General features: G+C 34.8%; 1 protein-coding gene across 1 annotated transcript in view; it reads left to right on the plus strand.

The window, feature by feature from the left end:
• The first annotated feature begins 9,227 nt into the window (after window positions 1-9,227).
• The window catches only part of LOC120627213, a 33,387-nt gene continuing 23,689 nt past the window's right edge, over window positions 9,228-18,925 (plus strand). Inside the window, exons 1-4 of the mRNA XM_039895085.1 lie at window positions 9,228-9,426; window positions 13,158-13,227; window positions 16,777-16,921; window positions 17,524-17,715. Coding sequence (XP_039751019.1) covers window positions 9,372-9,426; window positions 13,158-13,227; window positions 16,777-16,921; window positions 17,524-17,715 — 462 coding nt within the window. The 5' untranslated portion in view covers window positions 9,228-9,371. The remainder of the gene's footprint in view (window positions 9,427-13,157; window positions 13,228-16,776; window positions 16,922-17,523; window positions 17,716-18,925) is intronic.

The following is an 18,925-nucleotide window of genomic DNA, read 5'->3' on the forward strand; positions in this document are numbered from 1 at the left end:
AACTATTTTCAAGGAAAGTAGTCACCATCCAAAAATCTTGAAGTAATAAATACGAATGCATACCGGATTTAATCCTACAATTATATGATTTAGTAATTGGATAGTTTATGAAATGTGTCAACTACATCTTACAGTGCGGTACAGATATATATATACAACATATATATACTACGACAACGCAAACATCGCCATCTAGCCCCAAAGTAAGCGTAGCTTGTGTTATGGGTGCTGAGATGACTGATGAATATTTATATGATTAATATACATAAATACTTATATTTTACATATAAACACCCAGACACTACCTCACAAACATTTTCCAGTTGTGGGAATCGAACCCATGGCCTTGGACTCTGAAAGCAGGGTCGGTGCAAACTGCGCCAATCGGCCGTATATATATATCTAGATGTAATAAAAGTATAGTTGCTCGGAGCTTTAAAGAAGTTTTTCACGGTTATGAGTGTGACACCATTTTTAATTCTGCAATAGCCAAACTCAATGGCTTGAATTATAGGCGCCATTTTCTTCTTGTCGAAAGTCAGATTTCCAGAAATTACTGGAACTTCTTGACATGGTCAAAACTTCTTAAAAGCTCAGAGCAACTATAACTATATCCAATAATTTCTGGAAATTTAACTTACGACATTAATTTAACTGCAGCTCGCCAGGGGGTCATAATGCTCTGCTATTAAGTGTAAAAATAACTTAGTATTTTATTTGACTATTTCAAGATTTATAAAGGTAGCTTTTACGAAAGTACGCCATGATCCAATAAGAACCCGTACAAGGAAAATTGTGGCACAACAATAATTCTAAATACGTAACCGATTTAATCCTCAATTATTAATATGGGATTAATTAAATTGATGAAAAATTTATTGTAAGACATAGGCTTCGCCAATTCATAAGATGTATAATGCCCGTAGCAGTACATTTTCTTTTGTAAATTTAGTTTTTCAGGATTATGAGAATGACTGTATTAATTCTGCAATAGCGAAGCGCAGAGGGTTTCAGGCTTGAATAATAGTCGCCATTTGTCTTTGCAGCGATCCCGAGAAATTGAACATTTAACATTCATTTAGCTGCAGCTCGCACGGGGTTTTTTAAGGTTTTTCTTTTTAACAGCTCACCAAGACTGAACCGTAATGAGAGACTTTTTAATTGAAAGTTCATTCTAATCATGGTAAAAAACAGTTCGATTTATCAACTCAATTTCGTTATTAATGTTAATATCAAAAAATAAGTTATTCAAGGCTTGATAAGCTAGGATAGTTTAAAAAAAAAGAGTATTATTTAGTGAGGTTATCAAGGTTAATACCATTTCTTGAAGCTAATTTCCTATCTATGTATCTATCTATCTATCTTTATACTTTAACTAATAATTAAGATTATAATATAAACAATCGACTTTCAAGAAATGGTCATAAATTAGTGATATCTGCATATGGTCTGCAAAAGGTACAGAAGTCACATGTGGGAGTGTGAAATCATATTATAAAAGCGTATACCATATACCTAAGTTAAAATGCGTAAGTTTAAAAAAATATGTTTACACATTTAACATATTTTTAGGAAAGGTAGGTTACTATATATGATTATACAATTGATGATTTTTTTAATGCAACCTTTGCTTGGAAGAAATCGGCTACGCTTTTATTTTTATCTCTCACAAGATAGAAAAATTAATGTTAAAATTTAAATTGTTAATGTTGAAAAAGCCCAACTGCAGAGTTTCTTGCCGGCTTCTTCTCGGTAGAATCTGCTAGAACCGGTGGTAGAGTCACTACAGACAGACTTGACGTTTAAAAAGTGCCTATAGCGTACTTGAAATATATGAATTTTGAATTGTGTTGTGTGTATGTTCAAATTTTGTATATAATCTACACATCAAAAGTGCCTCGATGTTCCTATTTGAATAAAGAAATATTTTACTTTGACTTTGACTTTGAATTTATAAAATTTAAAACTTGTTTTTCGTTTTTTTTCTGTTTGTGTACTTCAACACGCTGCCCCACGCACAAGAAAAATCTTTAATTAGCACATCTTTAGGGTGCTCAAAAATATTCTCTCAGCCGTTTGGGCTATAGGCTGTCCGTCAGTCATTGGAGTAAGACTATTATAACTATAGATATAACTGACTACTAATCCTAAATAACTGCATCCTAATCCTATTCTAACTTTTCATAAATATATGTTTAAAACTTATAAGGTCTTTGCTACCAACTTTAATTTGAAATAAATTGTATTTGCTTAACATTCAGTGGGCAGAAATTTTTCAGGGACTCAAGAACCTTTTTAATATATCGAGTGTTTCAGTGCAACGATACAGCGTTGTTTACAGTGGGGGGACCGGGTGGGGGGTTGGGGTGGGCAAGATGGCGGCGTTGCTGAGCAACGGTGCACTCTTCCTTAATCGACCGCCTCGACCCTCCGCGTTTATGTAAGTATTGTATTGCACTCCAGGATGGATGTTTCGTGTGTTTAGTAAATGAAAATAGGATCTCGACAAGCTATATAGGTATATGAAAATGCGCAGGTTACCTATACCTGTTCTATTTTTATAATATTCTAATTAACCTATTATTTAAACAATTGTAAAAATCTTAAATGAAAATAGGATCAAAGCTATACGATGTAAGCATATAAAAATTCGCTGGTTGGTTACACCTTCTCTATATTTATTCTAACTTGATCTATTATGTAAGCAACTGTAAACCATTTCAAATAAAAATAGGATCGAAGCACTACGTAAGATGTTGGTATATAAAAATGCGCAGGTTATCTATATCTACTCTATTTTTATTCTAACTTGACCTATTATGTAAAACACTGTAAACAATCTTTAATGTAATTAGGATCTCGGTACTCGTATGGAGATACATAGAAATGAGTAGGTTAGCTGCTATATTTCTATTTAACCTATCAATTATGTGAACCACTGTTAACAATCTCAAATGAAAATAGGATCAAATCAGTGCGCATAATCAAATCTCTACGAAAAAGGTATATAAAAATGCGCAGGTTAGCTATACCTACTATATTTTTATTCTAACTTGACCTATTATGTAAACCACTGTAAATAATCTTAAATAAGAAGCTAAAGCAAGTTATATTTAATTGCTAAAATAAACATAATAGTTCCGGAAAATTTGTGGTGCGTGCTGGAAATCGAACTGGGTCCTGCCGAAAGGGAAGTCAAAGTCTAATCGCTAGGCTATCATCGCTCCTATGATATCGATTTATTTTCTATGAAACTGATAAAACACCTAACAATTTTTTGCCTCACTTTGAATCCAAGACCTCTTGATCCGTAGCCGCTAATACTAACCACTAGAACAAAGACGTCGACGCACTCCGACTGTTAAATAAATTTCTTTTTTTTATTCCGTTGCAAGTTAACCCTTGACTGGAATGTCACCTAATTATTACTGCAGTCTAAGATGGTAATTGGCTAATCTCTTAGGAGTGTGGCAGTTATATTAAACCCATAATAAGTTTCTAAGCGACATCGTACCTGAACGCTTAGTCATGTAGTAAGGTGATAACTAGCCACGGCACAAGCCTCCCACCAGAATAGACCAGAGAAAATTCAGAAATAAAAAATCACAAATTTACCCTGTGTGTGATCGAACCTGGGATCTTCCACTTAAAACCATAGTGCTCACCTCTGCGCCAGGGAGGTCGTCGAAACTTGCATAACTCCGCCGAAAATGTCTGAAAATAGCACACTCAAAGAAAATGTCGCGCCAGGTATCTATTAATTCAAGTTAGTAACTGAAAAGAAAATTCGAAGTCGATTCCATAGCCCCGATAGTTTACGGAGCGATCAGTTAGGCCAGTGGTAATCCAGCGGGCAGCGGTGCAACGGGAAGGCAATAAAAAAGAGTTATAGTTGAGAAGAAAAGGAAAGTCCCGCGTCTAGAGCCGTTCGCTAGTTAGGGATCAAGGGCTCAGCTCGGCGGGCGATAATCATAATTTTTACTTACAAGAGGAGTATAGCATTAGTTGGCGGGCGCGCGACAAATCTTTCCTAACTGCGGGCCAACTTCGCGACTGCTGGACTGCTATATTTTTACGCAAGCACTCCGGATAAAGGCTGTTCAAATACACGTGGTATTTTATAAGGCGGTGATAGCGCATTGGGTAAGAGCTCGACTTCACTTTCGGGGGGCCGAGTTCGAAACACGGCTCGCACCTCTAACTTTTCTAAGTTATGTGCGTTTTAAGTAATTAAAATATCAGTTTCTTCAACGGTGACGAAAAACATCGTGAGGAAACCTGCATGCCTGAGAGCATTACATAATGTTCTCAAAGGCGTGTGGAGTCCGCCAATCTGCACTGGGCCAGCGTGGTGAACTACTGCCTTAACAACTTCTCATTGTAGGAGGAGATCCGTACTCTATAGTCAGTGGCGTGCACTCCATACATGCACAAAAGCACTGCATACCCTAACATAGATATATATAACTAGAATAGGAGGAGAATTTGTGCCGTTTTGTGCAATTTTCCTGGTGTATGTATTCGTAATCCTGGTAAGAAACCCAATGCACGCTACTGTCTGTAGTGGGTTGGTAATAGGTTGATGTGATGATTTAATAAGCACTAGCTGTTGCCCGCTTTCTTTGTCCGCGTTCATTACGCTTGTTACAAATCTCTTGGAAAACTTATCAAAATTAAGCTTAATTTGCTATACTCCGCGAAACAGGAGAATCTGTTAAGTAACAATTATTCATTGTAAACTCAACATCTCCTGAGGATGCTCCGGTTTCGGAGCGAAACGTGCGTAGAGGGTATATTGCCGAGGATCTGTTTGGTGTGGAGTATAAGGATTGAAGAAATTATACACTTATTCTCCTGCTTTTCGCGGAGTATAGCAAATTAAGCTTAATTTTGATAATATATCATGGATTTCCGCAAAGTAACGCCTGCTTCTATCCAATACTCTTGGAAAACGTTTGTTTTCCTGGGATAAAAGTTGGCTACGTACACTCAAAAAAAAGAAAGCCAACTAAGAGAGATTTTCTCTTAGTTGACGTTATATAAATTATAACAATTATGATAATAAACATAACAACAAAAGCTGATTAGTTATAGCAGCAAGTTCATTATAGATTGAGCTAACAATGTAGGTATGTTCATTGATTCTAACAAATAAATACGTTGTTTCTATTATTATTTACTTCTTTGTATGATTAGATCATTTTTAATTATTTAGCTTAAACAAGTACGTAAATTGAATCAGTTAAGAATATGCCTTAGTTAAGTAACAATAATAGGAGCAATACAGTTGTCCAGTCCATTGAATTATGATAAACAATCATTATCATCTTATTTGATGTATCTATGTTCTTGTTAGGCTCGTATGGAATCAAGATGCTTGATCACAACAATCACTATCTTGTTAGGAATAACCAATTTTTTTTTAGAGTGTAGTAACAAAGCCAACCTTTTAAAATAAATTAAATTAATTTACTCTCCGTCCTTTCAACTAACTCTAAACTAAAAATTATGATGATTGATTGCTTAGTTAGGACGAAAATAAAAACAAACTTGTATATTTATAATATTAGTAAGGAGTTCAGTGGTGTTTAATATGGGTTCGATTTTATTAGCAAACAACCTCGTGGGTTTTCGCCTGACAAAGCAAGATTGAGTCTTGTAGTAGTATCGCTTTCTACAATAGAGCTCGTCCGGGAAAATAGGTAGGGCAATGTTGCTTTTATCTGCCTGTGAGTTTACTCTGTTTACATGCAATTATTATTAAAAAAAATGTATACTTGTAAGTTCACTTGTAAGTTTTACAGCTGTTCCGTTAAGAATCTCGGGTCTAAAGCTTTTAAATTATCTAGCAACTATATAATTGCGGTTAAGACGATCATGTTTGTGCATTCTTAACCTGAACCCCATTTCTACTATTATAATTAAATGTCTCGCAATCTGTGGTCGGTACCATTGATATAGTGCTGAAGAAGAATGAAATAAACAATGCTTCAACAATTTTTCAATATAATTTATGTTTATGTCATGTAGGTACCAGTGTCGTGGATGCCTCTTTAAATTATATTTACCTTTCGTTCGTTTCGTTGTATTGCCGTAAGCTGTTTGTAAATCCAATTATTTTCATATTTATTACTTATATATATATATTTTTTTGTCTTCATTGAATAAGTATTTTAATTTATTAATATTTTTATTATTTTAGCATTTGGACAATCTAAATTTTAGGGCACTTAATTTATTTTAAACGTTTCTTAATTTAAAAATAGTCTTTCTGAAAGATGGGTGAACTTCGAGCACCGAGGTAAACTTCGAGACTTCGCTTAGTTCGGTCGCTAAAGAACATTTTTATATTTGATAAAAATAAATGTGAGAAGACAAAAGAGTAGCAGTAAGTTTGTATAAAAAGGTCTTACATGGATATGGGTGTACGCGGCCAATAGCATTCGAGTCACGTGGGTGTACAGTATGAGGACAAACAAGAATGTGAGTGCGTTAGGACGCGGCCACACCATTCAAGTGTTATTCAGAATATGGACATCGCATACGTGACCACCCGTGGAGACTTCATGACTTATAAAACTTTTGCTTTCATGCTATTAGGTATCGAATGTTTTCTTCATAAGATCTAATATACTGTGAGTCAAAATCTACTAAAGACCAGTATTGTTATAGAACACAATATTTCTGTATGACTGGCCACTTAGACTCACGTACTTAAACAATCGCAAACCATTTTTTTTCTGGCTATATTTACAAATATTGAGGCTGGAATATTTTACTTACATTTATTGATTTTTTTTTTACAACACTCCACATGGCGTAAATCTCGTGAGCAAGATCAAAATATTTTGAAACTTTTTCCTTTTCAGACTAAAATCTTTTTATCGTTTAAGCTTTCTTGTGGTAAAAGAACTGTTCAAGTCTGTACAGCAGTTTCAAAGTTTATTGATTACAAATAAACAAACAAGCCTTTCCTCGTTACAATATTAGTATATTGGCTATCAAATTTTTAATTTTAATTTATTTCGTATCTAATATTTGGAGGAGGTCTTGAGGAATTTTTAAATCAACTTCCGTGTTGATCCTTGTCTTGAAGACTGTATTTTTATGTACTTTTTTTTATTCTATTACAAGTAAGCCCTTGACTGCAATCTCACCTTTTGGTAAGTGATAATGCAGTATTAGATGGTAAAGAGGTAACCTAGTACCAAACCTAGATGAGGCAGAATTATATTAAACCCCTAATTAGTGTTCACGCGACATCATAGCGGAACGCTAAATCGCTTAACGGCACGACTTTGCCGGTAGGGTTGTAACTTGCCACGGCCAAAGCCCAGAGACGTTGTACGCTTGTCTTCATGACATACTTATTAAGCTTGGAAAGCCGAACCAAACTTAATCTTTCATTAAAAAAAAACTGAACTCACTTATTTTTAAAATCACATACTTTTATTTACTTTATTTTAAAACCGCAAACAATGTTTTTGAAATCATCTCAATTTAAATTAAAAAAACTAATATCCTAAATCTTGTCATAATAAATTTAAAATTACTACCTTACAAGGTATAATTTGTTTTATTTTTATAAAATTGTATGACTACGGAGTCTCTATTCTAGACGAAGGCTCAGAGCGGATTTGTTTTACGGTCAGCAAAAGCATCGAGTTACCACGGCGCTCGGGGCGTCTTCTTAATTTTATTACAGACCCGACTCGGACCTCTGGGAACACCTCTAATTGTGTCCCGGAAAAACTCTGGAGATTGCAATTTCATCAAAAAATATTTGTCAGTGTCAAAGCCATGGTCCTTTGTTCAATATATTGTTCAATTTTAAAATTAACACAAATAGTATTAACAGTTATTAGCAGTAAGAGTGTGTTTAAAAAGGATTTTTTATTATATCAACCAAACATTCAGACGAGGAAAACCATTTTTTTAAATGCATGTAGGTATACCTATATCGTCTACGTAGATTTACGTAAATTTTCAGTGAAATACTACAAAATATCTTTGCCACCTATCGTGGTTCTGTAAACGGTATTGGCTTTCAGAATAATTTACCTTTAAAATAAGATAAAAGCTATTAATATCTTTAATTAAACTGCATGATTTTTTATTTCGATATTTTAACCATAAAACTTATCCTAATTTCATTGGAACTGAATAGAAAGGCGAAAAGAAAATTCTCTTCACCTCAACACTCTAGAAGCTCCTACCTATCTATAACCGCATATCTTAAGCTTACCTTACTTAATCGTTTCCCACGGAATTTGTTAAAAACCGTAATAAACACGGATGAAGAATGCGGTCAACAGCTAGTATATAGAGCCAATATTATGAATTTGGATATCCTTAGGGAAGAACTTTTTCCGAAAATTGAAAACTTTAGTTGAATTTGGTCGCGAGATCATAATTCATTTATTTCAGGCAGGCCTAATTTGAAACGAAACGTCAAGTCTCTCTGTTTGTTTAAATTTTACATTTTAACATTAATTTTTCTATCTTGTGAGAGTCGAAAGTGGAACCGGATGCTTCCAAGCAATATTGTCATTAAGAAATTCAAAATTGTACCTATAGTAACGTCGCTGTAATAAATGTGTTTTAACATATTCTTTAAACTTATGCATTGGTTGGTAAAAATCAAATGATCAGCCACAGTAACACTGAAATAACGACTGTGACCGCTCTGACAAGAGCTAACCGAATGAGAAGAAGAAGAAGACGAGGAATCCATTACGTTCCTTGTTTCAGTCTGCCAATTAAAATACCTTAAATTTTAATTTAAAAAAATTATTGAAGTTAAAAATTTTATACCATTTTCATATTATCATGATGACTTTCCTAAATAAGTTCGTCGAAAATTGCTAAATTTATGTAGAACAAAATAGTCAATAATTTATTTTCATTTCGACAGTTACAGTTATAGACAGTTAGCGCCATCTATTGTTAAGTAGTGTAGTATTCATAATTTCTTGACATCTATTATTGAGTAGTTGAAGTAAAACTACAGAAAGCTATAAATTAATAATGTATATTTTAAAAAACTTTACACTATTTTAATTCGTTAAGTTTTCCCTTGTTTATTAGATAGCGTTTTGTAGTATTCAAATATTTCATCGATTACATTCATTGAAAATATTTTTAGCCTGTGTTGTTAGAAAATTAGTAATCTGTTGAAAAACTGAACCAATGTCATATTCCATTGTCTATGTTTTCGGTTAAAATGATTAATCATTCATGACTTGACATTTGTTTATCAAATCGATACGCAATAAATTCGTCAACAAAGCGTAAATTTATGGGTGTTTTGTTAGTCTTAAAAGCGCAAACATCGAAAGAGGTCTTCAAAAAGTAAATTGCGGGTGTTAAAAATGACAAACACACTTGCTGTTTGTCTTCTCTCATTAACATTTTTGTGTTGCACAGGTGGGTAACTCTTATAATTTTTTTTATATAGAATCAAATGTTAAATTGCTCAGTTCCTTGTATTTGCCCTTGTAACAATGCAATTTCATTTCGTGTGGTAATGTGCAAATTGATGATCTGACCATTGTACCTCATAATTAGATTACTGTTGTTTGTTAGATTGGTTTTGTTTTCCTCTAGGTTCTGTTAATCTTGCAGTTAGTACACACATTTAATTTGTTCAGAGATATTTTCTTATAACCAGAAATAATATAAATGCGAAAGTTTTTTGTTTCCTTTCATATTCATGCTTTAGAATTCATGCCTTTAGGTGGTTTATAAGCTTTCAAGTTACATAGGCTACTTCTACACTACAGTTCCAAAAACATTATTGAACATTAGCTGTGCCCGCTTATATTGTACTCAAATGTAGACATGCTTTAAAAAGGGTGCAGTACATATCTCTGCACTAAATTATGCTAAAATTAGATCAGCAGTTATTATATTCTTCCCAGGATGAAAAGGAACCGATGGCCTTCTGCGGGAAGTGAGCTAGTAGTAAAGTCTGTGCAGAATTTAGATTGGTGCAGTAATTGAGACATAAATACATATAGTTATAAAACAAGCAGACACACGTTAATTTTTGTAAATTAAGTATGGATAGCATGAATTTACCAGGTTAGATTAGGTTGTTATACATTTTAAATGTACCCCCTGTGTGTTTGATACTCTTCACAAAATAGGAAAAAAACAAAAAAATAGGAAAAAAAGGGGTCTAGCGAATTTCAATAATTTACCCAGGTTAAAACTGAGTCTATGTCTTTTGGTCCCTGAAACAAATTGATTGACAAAATTTTGTTCTTAGCTTGATAGAACATAATCTACAGTTTTTCTTTATTTACTGTATATGTAAGGTGTGTATATAAGGTTTAGTGTGCAAGTTGAGGTAAGTATTTAATACACATCTGTAGGGCTTGATACATAAGTAACTGTTCTCATTGAGCAATTTACAGGTTTGTTGCTAACATATGTCAAAAGTTATAAACCTAATCATTAAGGTAATGTTACATTCTTCTTCTTTTGCTTGCGGTTCAGGTTTGCCTGGTACCTGGTGTCACGTCAGTTCAGGTTCGCCTGGTACCTGGTGTCACATCGACCGGCTACTATCTATTGTGACGCCGAAAATTTTTCATTACCTTGCACTTTAATTACTGGTGAAATGCAAAATGAGTATCTAGACAAAGAGATTTTTGCATTTGATTAATTTAAAACAGAAGCTAAAAGTGAGTCATGTATACAATCTTCATAGCAGTGTTATTATAATATCACATTTCCTGTGATCAGCACAATGTACAAATTGAAGGGGTTCATGTTATTGTAAATTTATACCTTCCCTTTTACTGTTTCAATTTGATTTGTAATTTGAATACCACTGTTGTTGTAGGGTGATAGCCTGCTAGTTAACACTTCTGTTGTTTGGGGGGACTGAGTTTGATACCTGGCATGCCCAGTGTGTCCATTTTTATAATTGTGAACGAAAAGGAAGAAAACCTGCATGCCTGAGAGTTCCCCATAATATCCGCTAGCAGTCTTCTCAATCCAGTATCAGTATGACGGACTAAAGCCTCTAAAGTTTCTTATTCTGAGTCTTCTAAGCAGTGCCCTGTAGGCTGTGGTATGACAGTTATGGGTTGATAATTATATTGTTGCCATGAATATGTTCACAAGTGGTTGAGTAGGAAATTTTGTTTATATATGGGGTATTAACATTAGAATTTGTGCTTAATCATTGATGTATGTGATCTTACTAATGCAGTTTTCATTTGATTGTGAAACACTACAAGGCATAGTGTTTTACAACCGTATGAAAACTGCATTTCAGGAATTTGGTTGTAAAATCCTTTTTGTTGGATTTGGTATCTGAAAAAAGCTATTTGTTATGAAAGTATTTTTATACAAAAAGGTCATAAGGTCATATGTACTATCATGGTCTAAGAAAACAAGATGTTGTTTCAATTCATAAGTAATGACGAAATTCTAGGGTTGTCAATGAATATTCCTGACAAATACGTCCTTATTCTGGTATTCTTGATGGACTGCTACTACTACCTATTGGATAGGTACATTGTTTAGCAGAATACAATTAAACATACAAGCAACTGTGTAAACTTATAAATTCATAGGACACCATTACAAAGCAATGTTACTATTCATATTTATTAATTCTTCTTATATTAATTTAATCTTTTCTTATCAATAAGTAATGTTTTTGTTATTTAATTTACAGTTATACAAAACATCTGTGTATAGTGTCGCGTTAATGTTGATACTGTACCTGTAAGTAAAATATTTCGTGGAATATTTAGGAGAGGAAGTTTTAAGTATGCATTTGCACGGGCCTTTAATAAAAGTCAACAATAGCACAACCCTATACCAATGTACTATTTTTATGATATAAAAATAGTTCATAATCTTTTACTTGTTTTATTTACACAGTCTATTCAATATTTTAAATGCCAGTGCCACATGAATTATCTGTCATATTCTTGAATATTGCTTACAACTAACAAGGTTAATGGCTCACATTACAAAGCTGATAAAGATTACTAATGAGCTCTATAATACTTATTGCTAAGCATTACTGTTATAATATTACAAAGTTTGCATTATTTTGACCTAATACTTACCAAGTATCTGATACGATTTGTATAGACTCGAGAGTATTTAGCAAACTTCCAGTTTTATTTCTTTGTATATGTTCATTCAATCTTTACATAAAACTAAAACAATTTTTTTTAGTTCCTTATTATAATGAAAGTTATGTTTGGGCAGTAAAGTTTAATTAAGCTATCTAGTCTCATTAAATGAATTTCTCCTGAAATAAAAAATACACATTTGACCTGAGGAGTCCTTTAGGGCGCTCTGCTCTCCCCTCTTCTATAAAGGCTCTTCACCAATGACGTAATAATTTCAAGGACAACATTACCTTATTTGACAATTATCCTCACCATTCTATGCATTAAATTTCGTTTAATCCAATCAAATAGGCCGACTACAAAAAGAGCTCCAAGGGATAATTCGCCGCTCACATCGTAAAGTAGGTTCTACGCACGTGATAAGTCGTTCATATCTTATGATTTGTACTAAAAGCAAAATGCAACTGTGTTAATCAGAATAAGGTAAGGTTCCGCCCGGCGAAGTACCACCGTACTTATTGCTGCCGCTAAGCAGTATTTCATTGTTGCAATGCTGTGTTCTGGTCTGAAGGGTGTGGGAGCCGGTGTAATTACAAGATTGATGGACACTGGGCAACACTTTGCAGGATGTGTTTCTTGCATGCCCTGTGGAGTGTTGCTCTGTTTATAGATGCTGGTTTTCCACTTACCATCAGGTGAGCCATCTGCTTGGACCATCAATTATTACCTACATATAAAAATAAAAATAAATAATGTCATTCAGTGGCGTGCACTTTATACATGCACAGAAGCACTGCCTACCCTAAAATTTACATATAACTCGTATAGGAAGTGAACTTTTGCCGTTTTATGTTATTTTCCTGATGTATGCATACCCTGGTAAGAAACCCAGTGCATGCCACTGATGTCATTGCTATTTGAATCTGTAACTCCTCGAATATTGTGAGCTTGATTCCGATTTTTTTTCTTTTATAAAATCGCCCCATATACATAGGACTTAGATACATACTTGTTACATTTGAAATCGCTTTTTTAAATATGTTATTTTGTTCTCAGGTTTGTCTGCAGCGAGGCAAGCCCCAAAGGAATGTTCAAAAGGACCTGAATATTGGTGTCAAAGCCTTAGGTAAGTAAATCAATTTTCATATTTTCATAGGCCAAAAATTTTTTAATAGTTATTATTGGAGAGTCAATCAATCAATCAAGAAATAAATAAAGGATAACAAAGGTACAAGTCATTTTTGTGTAACAAAGGAGGCCTTATCACTTATAGTGATTTCTTCCAGGCAACCATTGGCTCACATGAATCCTTATAGCGGTGTGAGAGGTGAGAGTGATGGCAATAATTAGGTATATTTTAATTTCAGCTAAGATTGTCTCAAGTTAGAACAAACTTCCTTGGCATCCTTTATTACTACTATTGAGCACGTCCTATCTTTCTCATCTAAGAAGAGAGGAGATTTATGGTTTAGACTTAGAGAGGTGCTCCAGAATCGATTGTTGAGGTTGTGACAATTATCGTCACATGGTATTGATAATAACTGTGACCGATGGCTCAATTTGCTATAAATAATATGGAAAATATATCATAATTAACACATTAAAAAAAAAATTACTAGCTACTACAGGGCACTGGTCACCTCCCACAATGAGAAAGGTTTAGGCCTTAGTTCACATGGATACAATATCGTTGTAAAACAACTTAATAGAACTAAATATCTTGTTTACAAACATTTTCGAGAAGTAGGTAAGTAACAAATAAATACATTAACGAATGCTGTAATGAGCCAATAAATTGAATAGGTATCTTAAAACAAGTTATTCTTATTAGTTGACCCAACAAACAACAACTGGTAAGTAAATAATCGTATGTAGTCATTGAGTTGAGTAACTTACCACATTTATATAATCAATGAATCATTGCAATTTAGTTACAAATGAATCAAGTTGGAATTGCGGTCACTGTACCTATGTATGGTAGGGGGACGGTGGAATTCGAGACATTTTTATAAAAACATTAATGACGATTTCATCATTCGATAGATAATGTACTAGGCTGCATTCCATATAAATAAAGTTTAAAAATTACGAAAAAAACCCCGACAGAAAATGTGTTATCCGCCATTTTGTGTTGACGGCCAGTTTGGCTTACTGACTAATAGTTACCTATCGGTTGAGTGTACAAATATTAAATACCTACTAGCGAATTTGACAGACGTCGTGATGCCCAGTTAAGTAGCGCCGTCTAGCGGTCCCAATTTTATTTACAAAATATCCACCTTGAAATATACATACAAAATTTCATCCAAATCGGTCCAACCGTTTAGAAGGACTTAGTTGACAAACACCCGTACAGAAGAATTATTAAATAAAGATTAAGATAATAGACATTATATACATATTTTACTGTTTGTGTTGCTGTACAGGTTTATAGGAAACTTAAATCCTGTCTTTCATTTACCACGTGAAATGTCAAAATATAACCGCGCTATATATCTCTTTCATTACTGCCTTGTGTACACAAAGGTATTTTACCGAAACAATCCTGCGGCGCTTCTAAGAAAGCCGTGCGTGCGAAAATGTTCGATCGTTACAAGACAGTTACGCATGCTTCAATACAAAGCAGCATTAAAGCAAAGAGTAGTTGACTATTGCTGCGTTAAGAAGCGACACTTCTAAGAACCTTTATAGTTTATACCTATTTTGACTTTGCTGAGACAAGGTTAGTGTTAAATCGAGAAATGTATGTCAGACCCATAATTATGTTTCGTTTTAAGTTTTTATACTGAGGTACGGCTAAACCCGTGTTATAAATCTTATTACTCCACCTTGCAGTTATCTAGCTTTATACGCCCTCAACTTGTTTTGTAACGTCAGAGTAAAATGGAATTCAAATTCAAAATTCATTTATTTCAAGTAGGCCTAATATAAGCACTTTTGAAACGTCAAGTATGCATGTTTGTGTGACTCTACCACCGGTTCGGAAAGCAGATTCTACCGAGAAGAGCCGGCAAACTTATGAAACGTATTTTAAAGCTCTAATTCGTGATAAAACAAAATATTTTAGTAATTTAGCCAAAAAACCAATACATATTGCATCCAATTGCATTCCTAAGTCAACGTTTTTAGTATGCGCTAAGATATTTAATAAGCCTTTAAAAAAGCTTGAAAGTGGTCTCTTAAAGTAACAATTTCAGATGGTGGTAATAACCAAAAGAATAAACAGCTAAGTTTGTAGTGGACTGTATTCAAGACTCAAAAACGTCTAAATCAAACGTTTTCTTTCACTGTTTTAAGCCCTTGCTTTCCCTAGCTTCATATATTATCGAATACCGATTATTAGGTATTATCGCCACTTCACGACTAAGGAAGTGTAGTGAAGTAAAATCCAGGTTTTCTGTAACTATGCACCACCTGCAGTGGGTTTTCCTCATATTATCTTAATACATTATGATCAGCAACATTTATGCTATCATCAAAAGTACCGGCTACATAAGCCAATCTCGATTAAGAAAAAAATAGTTTACTTTGTCCTGTTCGGTTTACACAGGAAGACTCTTCAGTAATTTAGTTTAGCTTGGACATTGCAAATTTAGTTCAGCTAATCTAAATTGACAATTCTAATAATATATAATTAAAATCCTCCGACCTTCAATACATATTGTACATTATTCTACTAGTCAAGCACTTAATTTGATACTCATATTGAAGAAAAGACTTTAACCCTTCAATTTAGTTTAGAGATTTGTATACAATGAATTTGAATTATTTTTCTACTACTTGTCCCGGTGAACTTGTACAAAATTAAATCCGTTTGTTTTTGTAAATTCCATCCTAAGTTAGCCCAGCCCTATGTCGAGTCTATGCTAGCGGGCTAACCTGATTTCAGTATAGCAGTTATATTAAACCCACCCCTAATCTGTTTTTATGCGGCATCGTATTGTCGCTTAATAAATCGCTACGTTAGTGGGATGGTAACTAGCCGAAGGCTCCCACAATACAAGAACAGAGAAGATAAGGAAATTATTATTCCCAAAATCGAACTCGGGACCTCCTCATTAAAAGACCATATTGCTGTCCACTGGGCCTGGGCTTTTTAATTCATTCGTACCATCAACGTGGTAGTCCAACAACCGTAGGTGTTCAGCCTCATTAGGCTGTAACTACACCGGAAACCACGCCCTTTAAACCGGGACATAGCAATGCCTTGTCCTTCGCAACCGCCAAGCAATGGCGGCAGAAATAAGCATGGTAATAGTACTTCGCCGGACGGCTATGTCACTTAAAGGTCCAGCAACCACTCCCTTTATAAAATAAATAAATATACTACGACAATACACATATCGCCATCTAGCCCCAAAGTAAGCGTAGGTTGTGTTATGGGTACTAAGATAACTGATGAATATTTCTCTGAATAATATACATAAATATTTAGACTATACATATAAACACCCAAACTTTAAAAAAAAATCATGCTCATCACACAAAAATTGTCCAGTAGTGGGAAACGAACACTGCCTTGGGCTCAGAAAGCAAACTGCGCTAGTCGGCCGTCTTTAGACCTGAACACAGCTGTTTTGCGGCAGAAATAAATGGTGCGATAGTACTGCTGAAAATCGTCGTTTGAACTAGGTGTGATTAAAATGACCACTGGCTAATACATGAATGACCGCAGGAGTGCGGCAGACTGCGGTGCGGTGGGCCACTGCATCGGCACCGTGTGGGAGCAACAGCACGATGACTTCACCGACAACGAGGTCTCCTCTAAGTTCGTCCATCTCTTCAAAGAACTGAAGGATGTCAAGGAGATGATCAACGATGTAAGTTTCCTAGAGAAGTCATACTAAGGCCCGTTTTCACCTTTGAAACTAATTATTGGATTAGAATAATAATAACAGACTTTATTGACCACAACAACTTTTGCCGCATGTTACAGTAAATTTATAAAGTAGCTAAATAATTAAACTTTTGATAACTATAACTTTATATTTGCCAGATATATATGCTCATGACATTGAGTTGGTGGGTATTTTGATATAAATACGACTGCATTATCGATGCAACGCGGTCCTATATGGACTGGAACGATGCAAAGATACCTCCCGGTGTCTAAGTCGTTTATCACGCAACATAGAAACAATTATAAAAAGAAGAGAAAAAAAACAATAAAAAAGTAAAACTCCTCTTTGTAGTAATAACTCAGGTATAGCTATATGTTTTTAGGCATATATTATCAGTAGGATAGGCTGAGCTTTTATGCATTCATACATGCATAAAAGCATTGCCTTCCCTACATTTTTTGTATCAGCCGTATAGGAGGAAGAGTGTATGTCATATTCCTACTTTATGCCTACCCTGTTCAAAAGCCCCGTGCACGCCACTGTATTAAGATAAGAAGTAATTGAATTGCGATTTTCTTTAGGACTACCTGGAGTCCCGAATCCTTTCAGCGTGCCGCGACGCCCCGCGACAGGTCATCTACCGGTTGTGCAAGGACAATACCGCCCGGCTTGGCCAATACTTTAGTCACGTGTTAAAATCCTCCACCACACCTGAAACTATGTGTCAGATCATCGGTATGTGCGGTAGCGCGAAATTGGATAGGCTGCTGGTGGTAAGTTATCGTTTGTTTATTTATTAAGGACACTAACAATATACATATTATCTGTATATTATAAGTATTTATTCATAAAATATTCATCAGTCATCTTTAGTACCCATAACACAAGCTACGCTTACTCTGGGGCTAGATGGCGTTGTGTGTATTGTCGTAGTATATTTATTTATTTATTTATTTATATACATATTTACCATATACAGTAATAAACTTGTACAATATTTAACACATTCCAACAAGTGACCATGACATTCACAAAAACTAATAATAATAATGACATGTAAACACAGCGACAATAAAAATAATCATAAAGATAGGAACGAATAGGTGTTCTGTATGTAATATCTATTTTAAGGGAGGGCTGAATTGAAATCAAATTGTTAATCGACAGCTAGCATTTTCTGCACTGGAAAGGATCATTGACGTCCGCTGCTGGACGTAGGTCTTATGGAGGGAGATCCAAAAGTTTCCAACGACTCCCAGCGACTTGCCTGATGTCTTCCTTCCACCTTTTTTGGGGCCGACCAACGCTACGTTTACCGGTTTAGGGTCAACTTTGCAGCACCTTGGGATCCCAACGTACGTCGGTTCTCCGAGCTATGTGCCTATGCCACTTCAGCTTCGCGACTTGCTAAGCTATGTCTGTAACTCTAAAAATTATTAACATTGAATGCCTCAGTGGTAGATAAATAATGAATATGGAAAAAAATAACTTAAATCCACTAAGAAAGCAAATTGTTTCTCTTACCTTACCAGTAGGCGGCACAATTTGACTCATATAGATAATCAAAGCAGTACTAATAGATACAGAATATAGATCAGTCTCCACCAATCCGCACTGGGCCAGCGTGGTGGATTGCGGTCTTAATGCCTTCTCATAGTGGGAGGAGACCTGTCACCTGTGCCCTGTAGTGAGTAGCCAAAGATAAATAAAATAAATAAATAAATATACTACGACAATACACACACCTCCACCCAGCCCCAAAGTAAGGGTAGCTTGTGTTATGGGTACTAAGATGACTGATGAATATTTTAATGAATAATATACATAAAATAAATACTTAGAATATACATATAAACACTAAGACACTGAAAAACATTCATGCTCCTCATCTCACAAAAAAATTCCAGTACTGGGAATCGATCCCAGGGCATAGGCTCAGAAAGCAGGGTCGCTGCAAACTGCGCCAATCAGCCGTCAAAGATG

This window comes from Pararge aegeria, chromosome 11 (assembly GCF_905163445.1).
Source record: "Pararge aegeria chromosome 11, ilParAegt1.1, whole genome shotgun sequence".
NCBI lineage: Eukaryota > Metazoa > Arthropoda > Insecta > Lepidoptera > Nymphalidae > Pararge > Pararge aegeria.